This window comes from Pleurodeles waltl, chromosome 7 (genome assembly GCF_031143425.1).
Source record: "Pleurodeles waltl isolate 20211129_DDA chromosome 7, aPleWal1.hap1.20221129, whole genome shotgun sequence".
NCBI lineage: Eukaryota > Metazoa > Chordata > Amphibia > Caudata > Salamandridae > Pleurodeles > Pleurodeles waltl.
The window spans coordinates 782,971,978-782,992,548 of record NC_090446.1 but is presented as its reverse complement, the minus strand read 5'-3'; the positions used below and the strand labels follow the sequence as shown (position 1 = coordinate 782,992,548).

General features: G+C 44.8%; 1 protein-coding gene across 1 annotated transcript in view; it reads left to right on the top strand.

Annotated features, from left to right (window-relative positions):
• Positions 1–20,571, top strand: part of SLC4A9 (solute carrier family 4 member 9) — a 369,779-nt gene that overhangs the window by 286,370 nt on the left and 62,838 nt on the right. The window contains exon 17 of the mRNA XM_069199298.1: positions 13,552–13,624. Coding sequence (XP_069055399.1) covers positions 13,552–13,624 — 73 coding nt within the window. The remainder of the gene's footprint in view (positions 1–13,551; positions 13,625–20,571) is intronic.

Genomic DNA, 20,571 nt, shown 5'->3' with positions numbered 1-20,571 from the left:
ACTCTCCAGATATTTCCACTTAGACAATGAAGACTCATCAGGTCATGGCTAGTCTTATTGTCCTTCATTTGGGGGGGGGGTTGTGTAGGAAAGTACCATCTTGCCTGGCATGTTACCCCCATTTTTCACTGTATATATGTTGTTTTAGTTGTATGTGTCACTGGGACCCTGGTAACCCAGGGCCCCAGTGCTCATAAGTGTGCCTGAATGTGTTACCTGTGTAGTGACTAACTGTCTCACTGAGGCTCTGCTAATCAGAACCTCAGTGGTTATGCTCTCTCATTTCTTTCCAAATTGTCACTAACAGGCTAGTGACCATTTTTACCAATTTACATTGGCTTACTGGAACACCCTTATAATTCCCTAGTATATGGTACTGAGGTACCCAGGGTATTGGGGTTCCAGGAGATCCCTATGGGCTGCAGCATTTCTTTTGCCACCCATAGGGAGCTCTGACAATTCTTACACAGGCCTGCCACTGCAGCCTGAGTGAAATAACGTCCACGTTATTTCACAGCCATTTTACACTGCACTTAAGTAACTTATAAGTCACCTATATGTCTAACCTTTACCTGGTAAAGGTTAGGTGCAAAGTTACTTAGTGTGAGGGCACCCTGGCACTAGCCAAGGTGCCCCCACATTGTTCAGAGCCAATTCCCTGAACTTTGTGAGTGCGGGGACACCATTACACGCGTGCACTACATATAGGTCACTACCTATATGTAGCTTCACCATGGTAACTCCGAATATGGCCATGTAACATGTCTATGATCATGGAATTGCCCCCTCTATACCATCCTGGCATAGTTGGCACAATCCCATGATCCCAGTGGTCTGTAGCACAGACCCTGGTACTGCCAAACTGCCCTTCCTGGGGTTTCACTGCAGCTGCTGCTGCTGCCAACCACTCAGACAGGCAGCTGCCCTCCTGGGGTCCAGCCAGGCCTGGCCCAGGATGGCAGAACAAAGAACTTCCTCTGAGAGAGGGTGTGACACCCTCTCCCTTTGGAAAATGGTGTGAAGGCAGGGGAGGAGTAGCCTCCCCCAGCCTCTGGAAATGCTTTGTTGGGCACAGATGTGCCCAATTCTGCATAAGCCAGTCTACACCGGTTCAGGGACCCCTTAGCCCCTGCTCTGGCACGAAACTGGACAAAGGAAAGGGGAGTGACCACTCCCCTGACCTGCACCTCCCCTGGGAGGTGTCCAGAGCTCCTCCAGTGTGCTCCAGACCTCTGCCATCTTGGAAACAGAGGTGCTGCTGGCACACTGGACTGCTCTGAGTGGCCAGTGCCACCAGGTGACGTCAGAGACTCCTGCTGATAGGCTCCTTCAGGTGTTAGTAGCCTTTCCTCTCTCCTAGGTAGCCAAACCCTCTTTTCTGGCTATTTAGGGTCTCTGTCTCTGGGGAAACTTTAGATAACGAATGCATGAGCTCAGCCGAGTTCCTCTGCATCTCTCTCTTCACCTTCTGATAAGGAATCGACCGCTGACCGCGCTGGAAGCCTGCAAACCTGCAACATAGTAGCAAAGACGACTACTGCAACTCTGTAACGCTGATCCTGCCGCCTTCTCGACTGTTTTCCTGCTTGTGCATGCTGTGGGGGTAGCCTGCCTCCTCTCTGCACCAGAAGCTCCGAAGAAATCTCCCGTGGGTCGACGGAATCTTCCCCCTGCAACCGCAGGCACCAAAAAGCTGCATTACCGGTCCCTTGGGTCTCCTCTCAGCACGACGAGCGAGGTCCCTCGAATCCAGCGACTCTGTCCAAGTGACCCCCACAGTCCAGTGACTCTTCAGTCCAAGTTTGGTGGAGGTAAGTCCTTGCCTCACCTCGCTGGGCTGCATTGCTGGGAACCGCGACTTTGCAAGCTACTCCGGCCCCTGTGCACTTCCGGCGGAAATCCTTTGTGCACAGCCAAGCCTGGGTCCACGGCACTCTAACCTGCATTGCACGACTTTCTAAGTTGGTCTCCGGCGACGTGGGACTCCTTTGTGCAACTTCGGCGAGCACCGTTTCACGCATCCTCGTAGTGCCTGTTTCTGGCACTTCTCCGGATGCTACCTGCTTCAGTGAGGGCTCTTTGTCTTGCTCGACGTCCCCTCTCTCTTCAGGTCCAATTTGCGACCTCCTGGTCCCTCCTGGGCCCCAGCAGCGTCCAAAAACGCCAAACGCACGATTTGCGCCTAGCAAGGCTTGTTGGCGTCCTTTCGGCGGGAAAACACTTCTGCACGACTCTCCAAGGCGAGAGGGATCCGTCCACCAAAGGGGAAGTCTCTAGCCCTTTTCGTTCCTGCAGAAACCTCAGCTTCTTCTGTCCAGTCGAAGCTTCTTTGCACCCGCAGCTGGCATTTCCTGGGCATCTGCCCATCTCCGACTTGCTTGTGACTTTTGGACTTGGTCCCCTTGTCCCACAGGTACCCTAGATTGGAAATCCACAGTTGTTGCATTGCAGGTTTGTGTCTTTCCTGCATTATTCCTCTAACACGACTTCTTTGTCCTTAGGGGAACTTTAGTGCACTTTGCACTCACTTTTCAGGGTCTTGGGGAGGGTTATTTTTCTAACTCTCACTATTTTCTAATAGTCCCAGTGACCCTCTACAAGGTCACATAGGTTTGGGGTCCATTCGTGGTTCGCATTCCACTTTTGGAGTATATGGTTTGTGTTGCCCCTATCCCTATGTTTCCCCATTGCATCCTATTGTAACTATACATTGTTTGCACTGTTTTCTAAGACTATACTGCATATTTTTGCTATTGTGTATATATATCTTGTGTATATTTCCTATCCTCTCACTGAGGGTACACTCTAAGATACTTTGGCATATTGTCATAAAAATAAAGTACCTTTATTTTTAGTATAACTGTGTATTGTGTTTTCTTATGATATTGTGCATATGACACTAAGTGGTACTGTAGTAGCTTCACACGTCTCCTAGTTCAGCCTAAGCTGCTCTGCTAAGCTACCATTATCTATCAGCCTAAGCTGCTAGACACCCTATACACTAATAAGGGATAACTGGGCCTGGTGCAAGGTGCAAGTACCCCTTGGTACTCACTACAAGCCAGTCCAGCCTCCTACAGGCTCCCATGGGTGGCACAATATATGCTGCAGCCCATGGGGACCCCTAGTGTACCAATGCCCTGGGTACCTAAGCACCATATACTAGGGACTTACATAGGTGCAGCAGTATGCTAATTGAGGGTGTAAAAAGCTACCAAGCAACCACATTTAGAGGAGAGAGCACAGCCATTGGGGTCCTAGTTAGCAGGATCCCAGTAAACTACAATCTAAACACACTGACATCTGGTAAAAAAGTGGGGGGTACTACAATCAGATCCTTGCTTACTACAATGGCTAATACTTGAAAAGTTATTAAATTAGAGCCATCTTCATGAATAAAAACTTTGTGCTCATCCTTGCCTAGAAAACTATTAAAAGAGAGGCAACACACTGCAGGACACATCAGGTAAGGCCTTTTTCAGAAGGAATCCATGAGGGCTGCCCAACTGATTTGTCTTGGACCGCACTAACCATACCCTCATCCCTTTATCACATACATTAATATTAGCACAAAATAATCCCACCTAGCCTCCTGTTCCCAACAATTCAGAAACTTTAAAGGCCCAGTGAAACTTCCAAACCATACACATGGAAACTACTTCCCAATTGGAAAAAACGAATCCCTTCCAACTCACCAACAATATCTCTCAGTAACTTACCAAAAATCAGGCTTCACCTGTAGGCACTTGCACCACCTTCTGTAGCCCAATTGGCCACAATCCTTTTGCAAACCTCCCCTTCCATAGGATTGTAACCCTAGAAATACTTACCATAAAAAGAAAAAACAGCCATCTTGCCCAAGATGGTCTTCTAAAAAACCTGCTCCCATTATAGAATGCACTGCATCCTCTCTCCTCTGTAAAAAAAACAAGAGAGCCTTCTCTCCTCCTGATGGCACCACACTGAACAAATTCAAACCAAGCCTGAGAATAACTTTTGCGGGTGGACAGAGCGAGCGTGTTGTCAATAAATTGCAACATCCTCATTCTTCCAGCGACCACAGTTCCCACGGTATCTTTGTCTTCAATTTGTCTAGTGCCGGTGCAAGCCCACTGATTTTCCGCCACTGTGAACGAGATAGCGCATCAGCTATGTCATTATTCACCTCTGGGAAGTATTTAGCTCTAAACAGAATGTCAAACTTTAAACATGCCAAGAGAAAAATCCTCAACAGCTTCAACACCCTCTCATCCCGAGCTTTCTGGTAATACACCAAACTGACTACCATCTGAGCACACATGAAAAACCACACTTTTGTTGGCCAGCTTCTTACCTCATAACACCAAAGCCACTACCAATAGAAACAATTTAAAAAAGGAAATGCTGTGGCTTGCAGTCAACCACTTCTCAGACCACTACTCCACTGCCCATCCCAAAAAGACCAAAACTGTGCACTCCTGAGGCATCAGAAAAGATTTTCATCTGCCACAGCCAATATTCGTCATTGGAACACATGGTGACACCACTGAATTCCTTCAAAAATGGAATCCACATCCTCAAATCAGCGTGAATGCTAGCTTGTAACTGTATCCTATGATGAGGCAACACTGCACCTCTCACAGAAAAACCAAGTCTTCTACAAAAGGCTCTTCCTACTCTCACCACTCAACATGCGAAGGTCAAGTGCCCCAACAGACACTGTACTTTACTCAATTCCGTTTTTTTACTGTCCACTGCCTTCTCCAAAAGTGAAATCATTTGTTGCACCTTGTCCTCACGCAAACGCACCTCTATAGGCTGGGAATCCAACTCTATACCAAAAAAACTAATACAAGTACTTGGGCCTTCTGTCGTCTCTGGAGTCAAAGGAACTCCCAACTCCTGCACTGACATCTGGAAAAGCCCCAACACCCTCAAACAATCACCTGAACCACCTCTGCCCACCAGTAGGAAATCATCCAAATAGTGTGTAACCTGACACACACCACTTCTGTGCTGAAGAAATCACAATAAAAAAGTACGAAGCTTCTCAAATAAGGAGCATGGTACAGAAGAACCCATTGGCAACATTCGACTATCAGTGTAGATGCAATCATCAAACTGTAAACCCAACAAAGAAAAATCATCTGGATGAACAAGCAACAGCCGAATATGAAACTGAATATCTGATTTTGACATTGCAGCCCCTACTGCGCACAACCGTACCAGAGCAATAGCTGAGGCATAATGAACCACTAAATCTTCCGGAGCTGTGAAATCATTAACAGATTCTCCGATGAACCAAGACAGGTGATGAACTAAGCAAAACTCCCGGTGCTGTTTCTTGCGAACAACTCCCAAAGGAGAATTAGTCAAATCAGGGAACAACCAATAATAAAAAGATCCCGCTATCCTACCTTGAGATACTTTTTTAGCCAGTTGGACCCACAATCTTTAGCCAGATTCTCCAAGGCTGACCTCATATTCCTTGCCTATCTACAAACTCTTGGTGCTGATAACATAACCTGAAACCTTCAAGAAAACCCCAGTACAAACACTTTGCTTTCTCTTGTTGAGGATAAACTGTAACCCGTAACTCAAAACCTGAAACTTAATAGGAGCGATGCCTTTTCCCACCACCTGCTGTTGCTGGCCTCGTCCCATGTCTGTACCCCCAAATGGTGTTCTGTGCCGTTACCATTGTGCTGCCACAAAACATTGGCGCAAAAGATGTTTTACACCATTGGAGCAGTCATGCCTAAATCTACATTGGGGTCAGGTACATGCACCTCTGTTATATGACCAGCAAGACCCATCTTGGTGAAACTGTCTTCTACTGAACCCTCCCACCCCAAATTGGACAACCATGAAAGGGCTTATATTGTAATGCAAACCACTAGCCGTATGGACCACTGGAACATTCTTAGCAGTTCTAAGCCACTGCATCCTCAACTCATTATCAATCTCTCCCCATTCTTAATCTGGATTCACCGCTGGATAACCTCGAAATTCCTCGTCATATCTAAACCAACCAAACCCAATATAATCCATTTGAGCTCACCGTACAACATCCATATATTTGAAAAGAGCTACACATCGCTATGGATGGCGCTCACATTAAACATAAACATGTATCAAGAAGGCTGAAGTCCAATTTTCGATCCAAGTCGGTACCCTTAACCAACGAGCTAACACTTTAGAACCCTATTTTGCTTGCACCTCCCGATGCAGTAATTTAAAAACATCAACAAGTTCCCCTTTGCAAATCTTATCTTCCATTTGTTGCATGAGATGTGCCCCTAAACGCACTGAGATCCCATTTAAGAAACCTTTTGTTCTTTATACTGTTCCCGGAAACACCTGCACTGTCTGCACTTGACTTCTCACTTGTAGCTGTCGATAATAAAACCACCTTTTTGCCATCATCCTCCTCTTTGCCACTCAGCTAAGCCCCGTCAGCTGCTGTTTCTATTGCCATGTCGTTATACAATTTATTGCCTGTATCCAGAATTACTGTCTTAACTGGACTGTTGCCCACCACCACAGAAATAACTCTGAGTACCTCTCTGCCATCAATCACAGATGAGGAATGCTTCTCACAATTCTTCTCCTTTGTCTTTTCTTCGCCTTATCGACATTTCACCGCCTTCTCGACTGCACCCCGAAACACACCAATGCTCCTCCTCTTGTTGCCCTGTGTTCCACCCTGTGCAATAACCTGTCAAGCGCTTCTGACCTCCCAACCTCATCCACCACAATTTCTCCTTCCTCCAGTAGACACTCCTCATCATAATCCAAATTCACACACTCATCTCTGCCCAATTCCCAAAAACCAGCAGCTCCCCAGCTAGTGGTTGGCTGCTCTCCATCATCCACGTTCCCATCCATAGCCAACTTTTGGTCTTCTGTTCTCCCTCGATGTCAAGCAGTGCACTCCGGCCACTGGTCTCACTTTGGACCAGTGCCCAGGCAGCGCCCGAGCCACCACCGGAGCTGGAAACCACTAGCACTCCCATGATAGTGCCGCATCAGGCAGTTCTCTCCAAAGTCATCCAGCCTTGAAAATTTGGCACACGCAGCAGGCCCTTCAGCCGCCTTAGGCTGGCCTCTGCACAATTCCTCAGCCTTGTTAGACAGAAAAACCCACTGACCACTAGCAGGACTCGCACTTGTAACCACCCTCAAACCTGAACCATCTACATCAGCGCTCCCACTGCGCCCTATGTTCCAAAACTGGCCCTTGAACAGCTGCTGGACATTACCCCCATCCACCTCCCACCTTTGGACAAATTGATTAGCATCACCCTTATTCAAAGCATTGACATATTTTGCTAAAATATCAAAACTCTCCCATCTTTGCTTGCCTCCTGCCTCCTCTTCTGAGTCCGATATGATAATTGGGCCAGGATCATACACAGGCACTTCCAACTTAGCAGGCACTCCTAAGGGTTTTTCTTCTAATAGCCCGCTTCCCAGCCAATCACCGTACTCCTGTGATGCTGTTACTCCAGCTACCTGCACTCTTCAGGAGTGATCCAGACCGCCTCGCCAGCCGCAGACCTCCTCTCGAATTGAACAATGGCACTCCACCCTGCATCTTTAAAATACGAGGCTCAGGGACAGTATCCACTACACGTGCCTCACGTACCATGTGCGCTCACCTCCCTCCCTCATTTTTTTACAACATTTCTTTGGCTTATTGGAAGGGTGTTGGACCTGGCCCTTTTTGCAGGTTTATCCCCAGACTTTTTGCCTCCTTCTGCCTATTTTTTCTGACCCCTTGTTGTTGGCTCTAGGACTCTGAGCACTTTATCACGCTGATCAGTGCTAAAGTGCAGATTCTCTCCCTGCTAAAGTTGGCATGATTGGCCTATACCTAATTGGCACATTTAATTGACCTGCATGTCCCTTGTACAGTGGTATCCCTATACCCAGGGCCTGTAAATAATTGCTACTAAGGGGTAAGTAGAGCTGCTTGCGCCAACTACTGAAGTAGCCTTTCAAACCTGTCTCAGGCCTGGTAGCACAGGGCCTGCATGCGCAGAATACTGCCATGGGGACCTGGCATCTAAAATTACTTGCCTGGCCCAGAACACCCCTTTTACTATATGTAAGCCATCCCTAAGATAGGCTCTAACTAGCCCCATGGGCAGAGTGCTATGTAGGTAGAAAGCAGACCATGTGCCTGGTTGTGGGGCCTGTCCTGGTAGTGACAAACAGCCTATTTGGTTTCTCACTACTGTGAGTGCTGCCTTCTCATAGGACTGCATTGGAAATGCCCTACCTTGTGATTAGGGGGTATTGTCTGATCTATGAGGGGTAGCATAGGCATGTTTGGTATGGTTGTAACGGTAGTGAGAAATGTTGCCTACTGGTGTAGGTGGATTTTTTAATATCATTACAGAAATGCCACTTCAAGCAAGTGAGCATTTCTCTGTGCTTATGACCCTGGTGTTTTGAAGCTTGACTCCAATCCACATCTGGGCAGAGTGACTCTTGGGCTTCGGGCATACTTTTCAGACGGCCTGTACACAGGGAGGGTGGAGGTGCCACAGAGGTGCATCTGCATTTTGAATGGTGTTCCTAAGCTGAGAGAAGGGGAGGCGGGACACCCTTGCATCTGTAAAGGCTGTGCCCTGGCCTCACACAAAGGGCTCCTTTACCTCCAACTGAGGTCTGGAGCCTGTGCTGTAGGAGAGAGGGGACACTCCTAGAACCAGTTGTAACTGGTTTCAACCCCCTCATCCCCCTATTTAGTAAACCTTGTTCAAAACCGAGTATAAGTACAGGGGGTTTTCCCCATGAAAATGAGACACTTGAGACTGAAACATACTTGGAACTGGACACAGAATGCTGCTGAAGGGACTCACCAGGAACCGCCTTGGACTGCTGCTGCTGTGCTGACCTGTGACCTGCTGGGTCACTTGGAGGAACTGTCACTGTCTGCATCACCTTTATGCTGGCCTGCTGCTGGGCCCTACCGCCCTGAGCTCCATCTTGGTGTCCCCAGGGGCTGGGTGCTGTGGCCCCTGACCCCTGCCATTGCCTGCCTGATGCGCAGGAGGAGCGCTTCAGTTCTTACGTAGCACTTGTTATTGCTAAGCACCTTGTGAGCGCTTCTCTTCATGCATCTAGCGCCTGGAGAGAAAGCTTTTTTCTTTGTGCTAAGCGCCTTGAAAACGCTTTTTAAATATTGCTGGGGCTCACCAACTCAACCCAGATAGGTCGGCTGACTTGTGAAAGTGAGCAACTCTCCCCTTTCATCCGTGCCCTCGGGGGATGGGAACGCGTTGGAACGTGCCCCCGGGGCACCAACAGAAACTGCTTTTGGACCAATCTCATCACCGTGGCCTAGGGACAGCGGACTGCTCGCCCACCGGATCGGGTGCTGCAGGACGAGCCTCCGGAGCCCCTATGGGAAGTGGAGCCCCGTTTTGAGGACCAGGGGGCCCAACTTGGAGATGGGTGGGGTCCAGAGCCATGCAGCCACGGGAGACAGGGCGGTCTCCTGCCTCTTGTTGTGATGCTTCTATGACCCATGTATGTATGCTGATATGATCCCTATGATTTGCCATGTGTTTGCTAATGTTCCTTTTATAAGCATTTTATGCTAATATGTTTTCATGACTTGCCATATGTTTCCTGATGTTCCCGGTATGGGCATTTATGAGGATCTTATGGCATGTGCATTATTGTAGTTATGTTTTTCCCGACTACTGCTTATGTTTCAGAATAAAGAGTAACCTGTGTGTTATATGTGACTACTGCTGATTTCTGCATGATAACAGTACTGTGTAATGGTCTGACAACTGCTTGGGTAGCAGGGTATTACTGACAGGTTGTGTTTGGTCTAATAATGTTGTTTACAATACAGTTTATTTTTATATAACTTGATGTTGTGTTTCCTTTATGGTGGGGATAGTGCGTCATGCGTGTTGTTTATGTTAAGCAATCGCTTTATACATTTCCTCTGGGAAAGCCCTGACTGCTCGTGCCACGCTACCCAGGGGATAAGCAGGGGTTATCTTGGGTGTGTAACTGCCTCGCCCTGACTAGAGTGGGTGGGTTCTGCCTGGCTTAGGTGCGTACCCTAGCCAACCAGAAACCCCATTTCTAACATGGCATGAGCCAGCCAAAACAGAAGCAGCCACCCCCCACCACACCGTCCTTAGAATCTAAGAATCCCACTAGACCACCCCAAACTAAACTGACTAATCAGGGCCCCAGAGTATTACATGAACACACCACCACACCTGACTAGCCCGGGGGGAAACAGGGCAAGCCCATCTCCCCCGAAACCCTCATTCTGTGCAACTATATTCAAGTTGGACCCAGCATCGACAATGATTCATAAACATTTGTAAATGATTTCCCTGTTACACATTTAAATCACAGGAGTGATTACGTTGAAAATGCTGCAGAAAATAGCTGAAGACACACCAAACTGCGGATGAATTTCAAAGTGGCTGTAGGAAGAGAAGACACATAGGGAAAAAATAGTCCAAAATAATAAAGTTAAACTTTAGACTTATTGGAACTCTCATAAATTCCAGAGACATTGCAAAACTGCAGGTGTTTTACAACAGAACAAATGTAACACTCTAAGAAAACTGAAGCAATATACCAGGATAAAATACATCTGGATAGAAAAATCAATTTTTTTGACTTACTACCCACATATCTAAGTATATACAGCCTGAAAGTATGGATTCTGGGAGGCAAGAGTTTGCTTGAAGGTCAAATTATGAATCCTGTTGGAAAGGATTCCCTTACCCATCTGACACAAGATTAAATAATAAATTAGATTCAGATGTAGAAAATAGGAACTTCCATCTTTCTCCCTTCCCATGGCTCTTACTCCAAGTCTTATTTAAACTTAATCCCGGTGGACGGAGGAATACATTCCAGAAATGATTTGGAAGCTTTGACAATCAAATTAGTCCTTTAGTGATATAAATCTTGTCTCACAATTGAATTGACTCTAAATCATAATACAGCTCATAATATAATTCAAATAAATGAGCCACAAAGACTAGTGACACTTGGATTGAAAATGCACCAAAAAACGTTGGCATCCGTATCACTCATTATTTTACAAGAGCTATGAAAAGGGAGATATAGGAGTTAGCCAACAGCACTCTCTCATCTACAGTTAATGAAACCTTGAAACAGACATTCCAACGTATCCATAAGATCACAGATAAGCCACAACAGACAACCGCTACTCACAGAGATTAGAAGTTTGATAGAAGATCAAGCTGTTCAATTAGCAATCAAAAGAAGGGAGAAGGACACACATATATTAACTGAAAATGTTTAGGAAAGTTTATGGGGCAAAAACCATTTAGATTGAAAATCTCATATATTTGAATAGAAGGGGAGAAGGCCAAGCAATGTAAAATACATAGCACCCTTTCAAAGTGTTGATTTGACACAAAATACGATTGGAAATTCTACAGAGGATGATGAATCAATTAAGATCAATTAACTATGCTATAAAACCTCCATTAAACAGCTTAGAAAATACAAATAAAATGGATATATTCAACATCAACAGAATGACCTGTGAGAGGGTACTAGTCCAGTACCTCATATTAATTCCGAAGCTGGAGAACAGCAAATGTTAGACATCCCTGAGATAGAGAAAGTAAATGGATCTATACAAATAACTGAAACAGTAGACAAGATGGGTAAGGACTGATTTAGAATTTGGCAGACAGGGCATTCTGTCACCAATGTGATTATATACCCTGTCCACCAAACTCTTGATCCACCTGATGTAATGTAATTCGGACAGACCATCAGCTTTCCATTGGCTGTGGCCCAGTTGTCTTTTTCAATGGAAATCATACTCTAAAGCCTGACACATTGCTGGCTGTTGGAGTAAGGACATCATACAACCCTCCTATTTAGGGCTGATAGTGTGATGTCCTCTTTTTCATCATAACCAACAGCGTCAGTTCACCTAACTTTTGGTACCTTCAAAGGAACCTCTGTTGCGAAATTACAAGGAGAAAAATCTAATGATCATAGAGGAGAAAGAAACCTACTAGAGTATTTGTTTATTGCCGAACTTTAAAGAGCAGGGAGATGTCCATCAACTAAAGTCATTATCCTCACTTAATAAATTGACCCTTTAACGTCCAATCAGGTGTCTCTTGTGAAAAGTGTGGTAGATGGCCCAGCTAATAGATTTAAAAGAAAAGGTGCCAGTGCAGAGACCGAGGGGGGCTGATGACTCCAGTTGAGACTAAGCCTGGGAAAGGTCTGATGCTCTTTTCACTCTTTTTTTTTTTTTTAAAGAATACAGTTGAATTATGATAATGCACTTGTGGGAGCTGGCTAGGTTATTACATAGACCCAAGGATGAGTAGATTTCCCCAAGAGGCAGGGAGAACGACCCTGTGTCATAATGGGAGTGGCAAAGGGGTTAGGTGGGAGATCATGAATTTGAGTTTACTGATAATATCTGGGACTTTGGTCAATTTAAAGAATTGAGAATAAAACTTTGCTATAGCAGTACTCAGGAAAGAACTTGTAAACAAACTTCTTAGGATGTTACTTACTACCCCCATATCTAAGTATATACAGCAATTGAGAAATTAAAATATGCTCTTGGAATATTATTGAATTATGTAATAACATTTAGTAAAATAGGATATTACAAAATTTGGGAACACAAGAGCATGACATTTGATATAATATGCTCAGTAGATACCCATCATTTTCATACTGAGGCTCAGAAGTACCTACAACTGGTGTGGTCTTTGAAGACATTCTCATATGAACAATTGTTAATAATTAGCAATTTCACTATAATTATTGACACTAATTTAAAGTTAAATCAGTTTAGGTTAAATCAGATAAACTAGAGCGATGACTGATTCTAGAATATGATTTCCATTCCATTAAGATTAATACTATTGCCTTATATAGTCCTAATTCTGATGAGCCTGCAGAACATGAAGAACTATTATCTTTTACAGGATCATTTATTATAACATAGAGATTTTAAACTTCCTTTGAATTTGATTCTAGATAAAACTTTTAAAGCAACTTCAGACTGCCTTCCCAAGATAAGGATATGGGATAAATGAATGATCTTCATAGAATTCATGTATGGCCAGAAACCTGTTGAGAGAAAAGAAAATGCACCCTCTGTTTTCATAATTTTCACCCATATTCATGAACAGAAATCTTTTTGATTTCTTTGGACTTCTACTGTAACAGCCCCTCACAGTCTGACAAACCATTTATCAATCTCACTTCATACTTAAATGTGCTGTAATCAGGTGATTTAACATTAGTAGAAATTAATTCACAGCAGATGCTATTTGAGATGCAATATCTATCAAAACCAAGCAGAGGGCTGGAAACCATGCTCCTTCAACCAATAAGGGGTAGACTCTTCTGATATGAGCCGGTCATGCTGTAGTATAATGCTTCACCAAAAATAATTATGTTAGATTGTAATTTTGTTGTAATATTTGATTATGGTGCTGATTTCAGACATGGTGAGATTTCAATAGATCTGTTATTTATAACAATAAATTTAAATGCAATTGCTTTTAGGGAACAACGAGTGACTGGACTTGTAGTCTTTATCCTTACTGGAACGTCTATCTTTTTGGCACCAGTTCTCAAGGTACTTTCTCATTTATTTTTGTAAACAATATTTAGTGCTTAGTGTAATAAAAAAAAATGGTTTTCATAAAATGATTGTGTAACAACTGGTGTTTAGATTGGGTCAATATAGAAAACCAAGACCTTCTAATGAAGCATATAACATTATGCCTTTGAATTACTATCCTCTGAGACAATTTGAGCCCCTGAGATTGCACAAAAAATGCTGCATGTTAAGACCTATGGGCAATTGAAAACTGTATATATTAAGCGTGAACCCCTGTCATTGGTAAAATGAGAATGTTCATTGTGGTTTATGAATTATACATAGAGGAGTGCCAGCAGTTATTTCAAATTGCTGACCGATTATCACTGAATGTGTGGCATTTTGCTGACTATCAATGAGGATGGTTCTCATGTTTCTCATCACGATTATTTTCGAATTGATTAGGAATCTATATATTTACGATTGCTATTCATTTTTTTCTCACTGAACATATTATCTATTAATTTGTCTATTTCAATATTTTTCTAAAAGTTTTTCATACCTGTTCCATTTTATTTAAATACTAATGAAAGCATTTCCTATTGTACAATAATTACAAAAAATGCAATATGTTACTGTATATTAACTGATGATTAAACTGATGTGTTTACAGTGACAGCGTGACTGAATATATTCCTTACCACTGACTAACTTATCTTCAATCCACATACTAATACGCTACTTTTTGACTAATTTCCAATCCATGCTTCTGATTATAAAGGACTGTGATAAGGTCAGTCCACTCCGGTTAAGCTTATTTAGAAGATCTTTATTGATACAGCATCCACCACAATATGCAACAGGCTCCTTTCTCTATTCTCCTCTCTTCAACTGTCGCCCTTAGAATCCCCCGTCTGCTCACCTTCTAATCTCTGACATCATTAGTCAGAGAACTAAACTACAACAGATTGCTCTCTTTCTTATTTCTGACATATGTAGTACAGTTGACTCATTAATATTTTAAAATGCACTTCCATCAGACATCAATTAACCTAACACATTTCAAAGCTCAAACCAAATTGTTGACAAAATGCTAAATTGGTGGTCACGTAGAGGTTACCCTTGACCTAGAGAAAATATGGCTTCTCTTCCTCTCTGTTTCAGTATTATTCATTGTCAGAACCCCTTTCAAATGGCTACAGAGGAAAAAGGGGCTACTAGGTCCAACCATGGTGGTTGAGGCATTTTACTGCTAATGTTCTAGGGGCCTGATCTGCTACGGATCCTGAGCAACTGGGCCAAGTACCCCTTCTGCACTTGACTCTCTGGTAGCTGTGGATGAGCAGTCAAAGTCTCCCTTGGGGGGAGTGTAGATACAAATTAGTGAACACAACTCATAACTCAAAAGTGCACACAGTAATGTCAATAAATCAGCCTCCAGCCAAACACTTTATTTTATATAAAAAAGAAGTATCTTATTTCTAACTCTACAGATGCATAGGAAAAACAACATTCAGGGCTCTAATGTGTATCAGGCAAATCCCTGTCCCACTCTCTTACTAGTAATGTGGTCAGGGTTATTCCCCATTCACTGGTGGCCACATTTAGGGAATGCTCACTTGTAAGCCGTACACGAGAGGTCCCTCATTGACTATTAGAAATTAGTCAAAAGGGTCTATGGTGGCTGAGCACCTTCAGCAGCTAGTCCCCTGGTGCTCAACTGGCTGAATTCAAGTCTTAGCTGCCTCTGCAGTACAGAAGCATTCAGAGTGTCAGTGGGTGCCCGAACCGAGGGACCTTGCAAGCTCTGATACTGTTCAGCAAAGTTGAGCTGCTCATAGTAACGCAACAGCATCCAGCAGGTGAAGGCTCTCTCCCAATGGCACTGCTTGCTTTCGCCAGTGATTGGAGATGCTTCCAGTCCACGAAGACATGGTAAGTCAGTCTTCCCCACATGGGGTTTACCAGCTTCAGACCAGAACCCAAGGAGGGTGCAATGTCTTCCTCAGCATTAACCTAGGTCCTTGGGGGGGGCAATCAGGGGGCAGATTTTGATGTGCATAGCTCGAGCTGCTCGTCGCAGCTGGACTCTTGTACCAGACAACAGCCCAAACTCTTTGGCCACTAAGCACCAGCAGGCCTCCCCCTCCCCGTAATATAGGCTTACTGAGGTACCTACAGACACAACACAGACTCCCTTGGTGCAATCACCCAAACCACAGCAGCCCATCTTGGCTCATGGGGTCACCACTAAAGAGTTCATGAGTCCTGGTGCGCTGGTCATACATTACTCCAACTGTAGCCGTTTCTGGCATATGGGGTCAGTGGTCACCTATATACTCACACCTCACACAGGAAGGTGTCTTGATAGGGCCCCCCACTGGACCTTGCTCCCTCCAACATGCTCTTCTTCCTTACAGGGCACACTGGTCTTAGCAAGCAGGCACTGGTGCTCCAGGTTCCATGGCATGTGGTCATGGGTTTCCTGGGTGATGTCCTCTCACCCAGCAAGGAGACTAAAAAGCTTTGGTCCCCCAGTCCTTATCACAGGCAGAAGTCTTGCAGAGCTTCCTTTTCTCACACAGCCTGTCTGGCTGCTTGGCAGATGACAAACTTTGGGGTCTCAGCCTACCCTCCTTATAGACTATTTCAAGACACCAAATGTGATTTAGGGTCTGGGTCTTGGAAGTTTTATGTTGAGGTTCTTCTTCTTTCGAAGTGTACACTCTTCTATCTATTCTTTCCTCTCGAAAGGCTGTCTGTTGCAGCAGGAAATTTTCTGAAGCTGATAGTCCCACAACACAGGCCATGGGATTGACTAGAGTTCACCAACAGAAAAGGATGGCGGACAAAATGCTGAAACTTTTCAAACACTCACTCCCAGTCATAGATCTGGGTTTAATCCATTGTTCTTTTGCTCACCATGCCACCTCAGTTTGGACCCAGCCACATGCAAATTAGGCTTAACCCTGTTCCCCATGGGAACAGTCCAGCCCGAACTTCCAGGCCAGGTCCTCCATAGACCAGAAACAAGCATCTTGGGACCTATCTCAGGGGCTGGGGGGACTGGACTATAGTGAGTGCTTAGCCAAACAACACACACAGGGAGACAAAGCACGGCAGTTGTTGGCCTGGCGACTATGGACTGGCACCACAAGGCCCCCAGTGGGGGCAATAAGAGCCCTGAGCAGCAACTTCTTCAACTCACAGGCCAACATAAATAAGGTCTTTTTGGACTATCATAGCTCCTTGTATGCGACTGTGGAGAGGTCAGGCGACTCTCCCCTGCTGAATTACATAGGGTACCAATTCCACACTTGGACCCTCTCCAGCGACTCACCGTAGATGAGCCGATACCAACAGAATAGGCCTCAGTCGCAATAGACTAGATGGCACACAACAAAACTCCTGTGACGGATGGACTCTCAGTGGAGTTCTATACCACATACAAAGCGAGTTTAGCCTGGAAACTCCTTTAGTTGTTTCTAGCTGCCCAAGAGGCAGGGCCGCTGCCTGGATGTCTGCAACCATGAATGAGGCACTGATTGTGGTCTTACCCAAACCCAATCAGGATCCTACAGACCATTCTCCCTCCTCAATACAGACTGCAAACTTCTGGGGAAAGTTATTGCTAACAGAGTGGTCCCATCCCTTGCAGCGCTGGTCCACCTGGATCAGAATGGCTTCATACCAGACAGGAACACGTTTCTAAACCGGACACGCTTATTATGCCTTATGGAGGAGGCCCCACAGGTAGGAACCCCACATGCAGCATTGCCACTCAACATTGGAAAAGCTTTCGATATTGTGGGGTGGCCCTACCTGATGAAGATACTAGAGAAAATGGGGCTGTGGCCAGAAGTCTTGTAATGGATATGGCAATCCTACACTAACCTAAGGGCGCAAGTCAGTACCGGGCATGTAATTTCAGGTACTTTCATGAAAGGCAGAGGCACCAGGCAGGGGTGTCCACTGTCCTCAATCATCTTTGCTCTAGCCACGGAGCCTCTTGTGGGCCTCTTCCAGCAGAGGGGACTGGAATGGCGCTTGCCAGGTGGTGACACCTGGGAGACAGTCTCACTTTATGCAGCCAATGCACTACTGTATATGCGTGATATGTAGAAAGCTATCCACCAGGTGATGGAGAAGATGAACAGATTCGGCAAGCAGTCTGGATTGAAGATAAATTGGGTGAAATCCTGCCTGTTCCCCCTTTGCTGCTGTAGTATGTCAAGAGAAAGGCTCAGCAAAATGTATACCCCCAATGGTGATTCAGTACATTCTGATACTTGGGAGTCAAGGTATATCATACAGAGGACCAAGGGATCCTGGGATTGATACTGATGAGTGTGCATCACTTCCTACCCTTTTGGAGGGCCCTTCCTCAGAAAGGGGAGAGCTAAGCGCTCCACACGACAAACCTTAATACACAGAAGCACAGCTGCAGTGGCTCTCATCTGCCCCTGACGCAAAGAGGGTGGCTATACTGAGGGACCTACATGGGCAAACGATCACAGTGTGGTTGTTGGACTCCAGCAGGTCTACAGCCCTAAAAGGCAAATTGGCAAAGGTGGCTGAACACTGTTGCCAAGCATATGTGCAACCCAGGAAAGAAACCCTACCCTACTCCCCGAGCCTCCCACTCTGGGCACCCCCACCCACACGTAGGTTCACTACTCACCACAACTTCAGGCCATGGACAGATGTGGCTCTGACAGTCATGGGCGACGTGTATATACAACACAATGACTTTTGATAAAATCAGGGACCAAAAAGGTATAAATGGGGGGACAATCCTGATGTACAATGTCTTATCTAGTGTGATTAGAGCAGAGTGGGGACCAGACCATAGGGAACCACTGACATCTGATACATTGCAGTTACTACTTAGTCATGTTACTGGCAGGAAAGCTGTCACTCTGTTATATGATGCTGTGCTGGGGACACGCATATCCGACTATCTAGGACTCAGGGAGAGATGGGGGCTCTGTGTTCTGCGGGACTTAGACAGACAGTGGAAATCAGCTTTTCAGTTTGTCAAGTAAGTGCTGAGGAACCCCCGCCTTAAATACACCTAATCCAACTATGTTCAAAAATCTTACTTGATACACATGCGGATCAACTATATGTTGCCAGAGACAACACCCAAATGCCCTTTGTGCCCGTGAATGGAGGCCGACTTTTACCACATGTTATGGACTTCTCCAGTAGTTGTGTGTTTATGGTCAGAAACAGTAGCCGTCACAGATGGCCGATCTTGTGTTTATTGTAGATAATGACACTTATTAAGAAAAACAAACATAGTATGTGATTCATTGAGCTTGCATATGTCTTGACCAAAAAACGAATAGCACTAATATCGAAATTCTCTTTACACCCAGTATAGCACTGGATTAGTGACCTCACATGCTGGGCTACTGTCAAGGTCAGAACGTGATCCTCCCTACATGCTGAGGGCATTGAAGGCCCCTCAAAGACGCATGGGACACATACATAGATGCACTGGCATTGAAATCAGACAAGAGGCCATCTGAGTGTTTGTCTCTCTGTGGACCCTCATACAATTATGACTGAGATGGGATAGGCAGATTGGGTGCAGAGAAAGTGGAGAGTGTGCCCTAACTTGTGAGGATACATGGGCAAATGCCCTGTAGTTTACGGAGGGTGTGAGTAGAGTGCACCTGACTCATAGTATGTAAAAGGCAAAAGTTAACAACCCACAAACGGAGTCCACCATACCCCAAGCACTGATTGGAAGGGACCCAGAATGATGTGGGAGTTCCTGAAGGAACAAACCTGAACATTGTAAGATTGAAGCCTATCAATTTCCACGGAATTTCCTATATTGGGTAGAGCTCACATGGCCCTGTTTAGGGTTATGTTCTGGGTCATGACTGTATTAGTACATACTTGAGAGAAAGATCTTATATGCCTGTATTATTTAAACAATAATACTCTCTCCTATGTGAACATTTTGCAAAATTCAATTAAGATCCACTTAGGAATAAAACAAATGAAAACTCAGGTACATTACTTAGTCATACATTAAAACAATAGAAACATAAATGGAAATAGTGAAAAAACAAATTATAAAGGATGATTCTGTCACTAAAAGCTCATATGGAAAGATGAGAATGGGCCTGAAGTACGAACAGGCGGGATGCAAATAGCGGGTGTAAATTGTACTCCAGTTTTCTGCTACCTGCCTGTAATTTTATGATGTGGCTTATATACAAATAGGTTACTTTGCACAATTTCCATTCGCAGGCAGTCAAAAAACGACCTTCTTAGTGGATATTAATAATTAGGCAGGTTGCTGTTTCCAACTCCTTGTGATTGGCTACAAGCACAGGGTTTGGTAACCTGCAAGGAACAACATGACTCCCATGGACGTCATTTAGGGGTTGCAGCTACAACCCCGGGCTTGCCCCTTGTGACCCCTGGCACTGCCTTTGCGACCCCTGGGATCCAAGGTGGTCAAATCAGTGCCAAGCGCACACGCGTATCTGGTATTTCCAGCGTCTGACTCCAACTGAGTTTTCTGCTTATTTTTATTATTTTATTACACTAAGAGTAAATAATAGTCTTTTATTCACTATTAGTGTAGTAAAATGTGGAGCAGCGGGATCTGGAAAGGACCTTCACTGGTCTTTAAGGTAAGAAAAATAAAATGGCTTTAAATATATGTTGTGTGTGTGTGTGAGAATGAATTTGTCTGAGAGTGTGTATATATGTGAGCATTTATGTTTGCATGTGGGATCGTGTGTGTGAGTAAGTAAATGTAAGTGGGTAGGAGTGAGTGAGAGAATATGAATAAGTGAGTCAGGATAAGAGTGAGTGCAAGGGACTCAGTGAAAATGTGCAAGTGAGCACTAATGAGGGAGCAAAATGGAGTGTAAGTGAACGTAAGTAAGCATAAGTGAGAATGTGTTATGCTTGCAAGTCTGATGTCGGACCTGGCAAGCTTCTTAGCAAAATGCTGG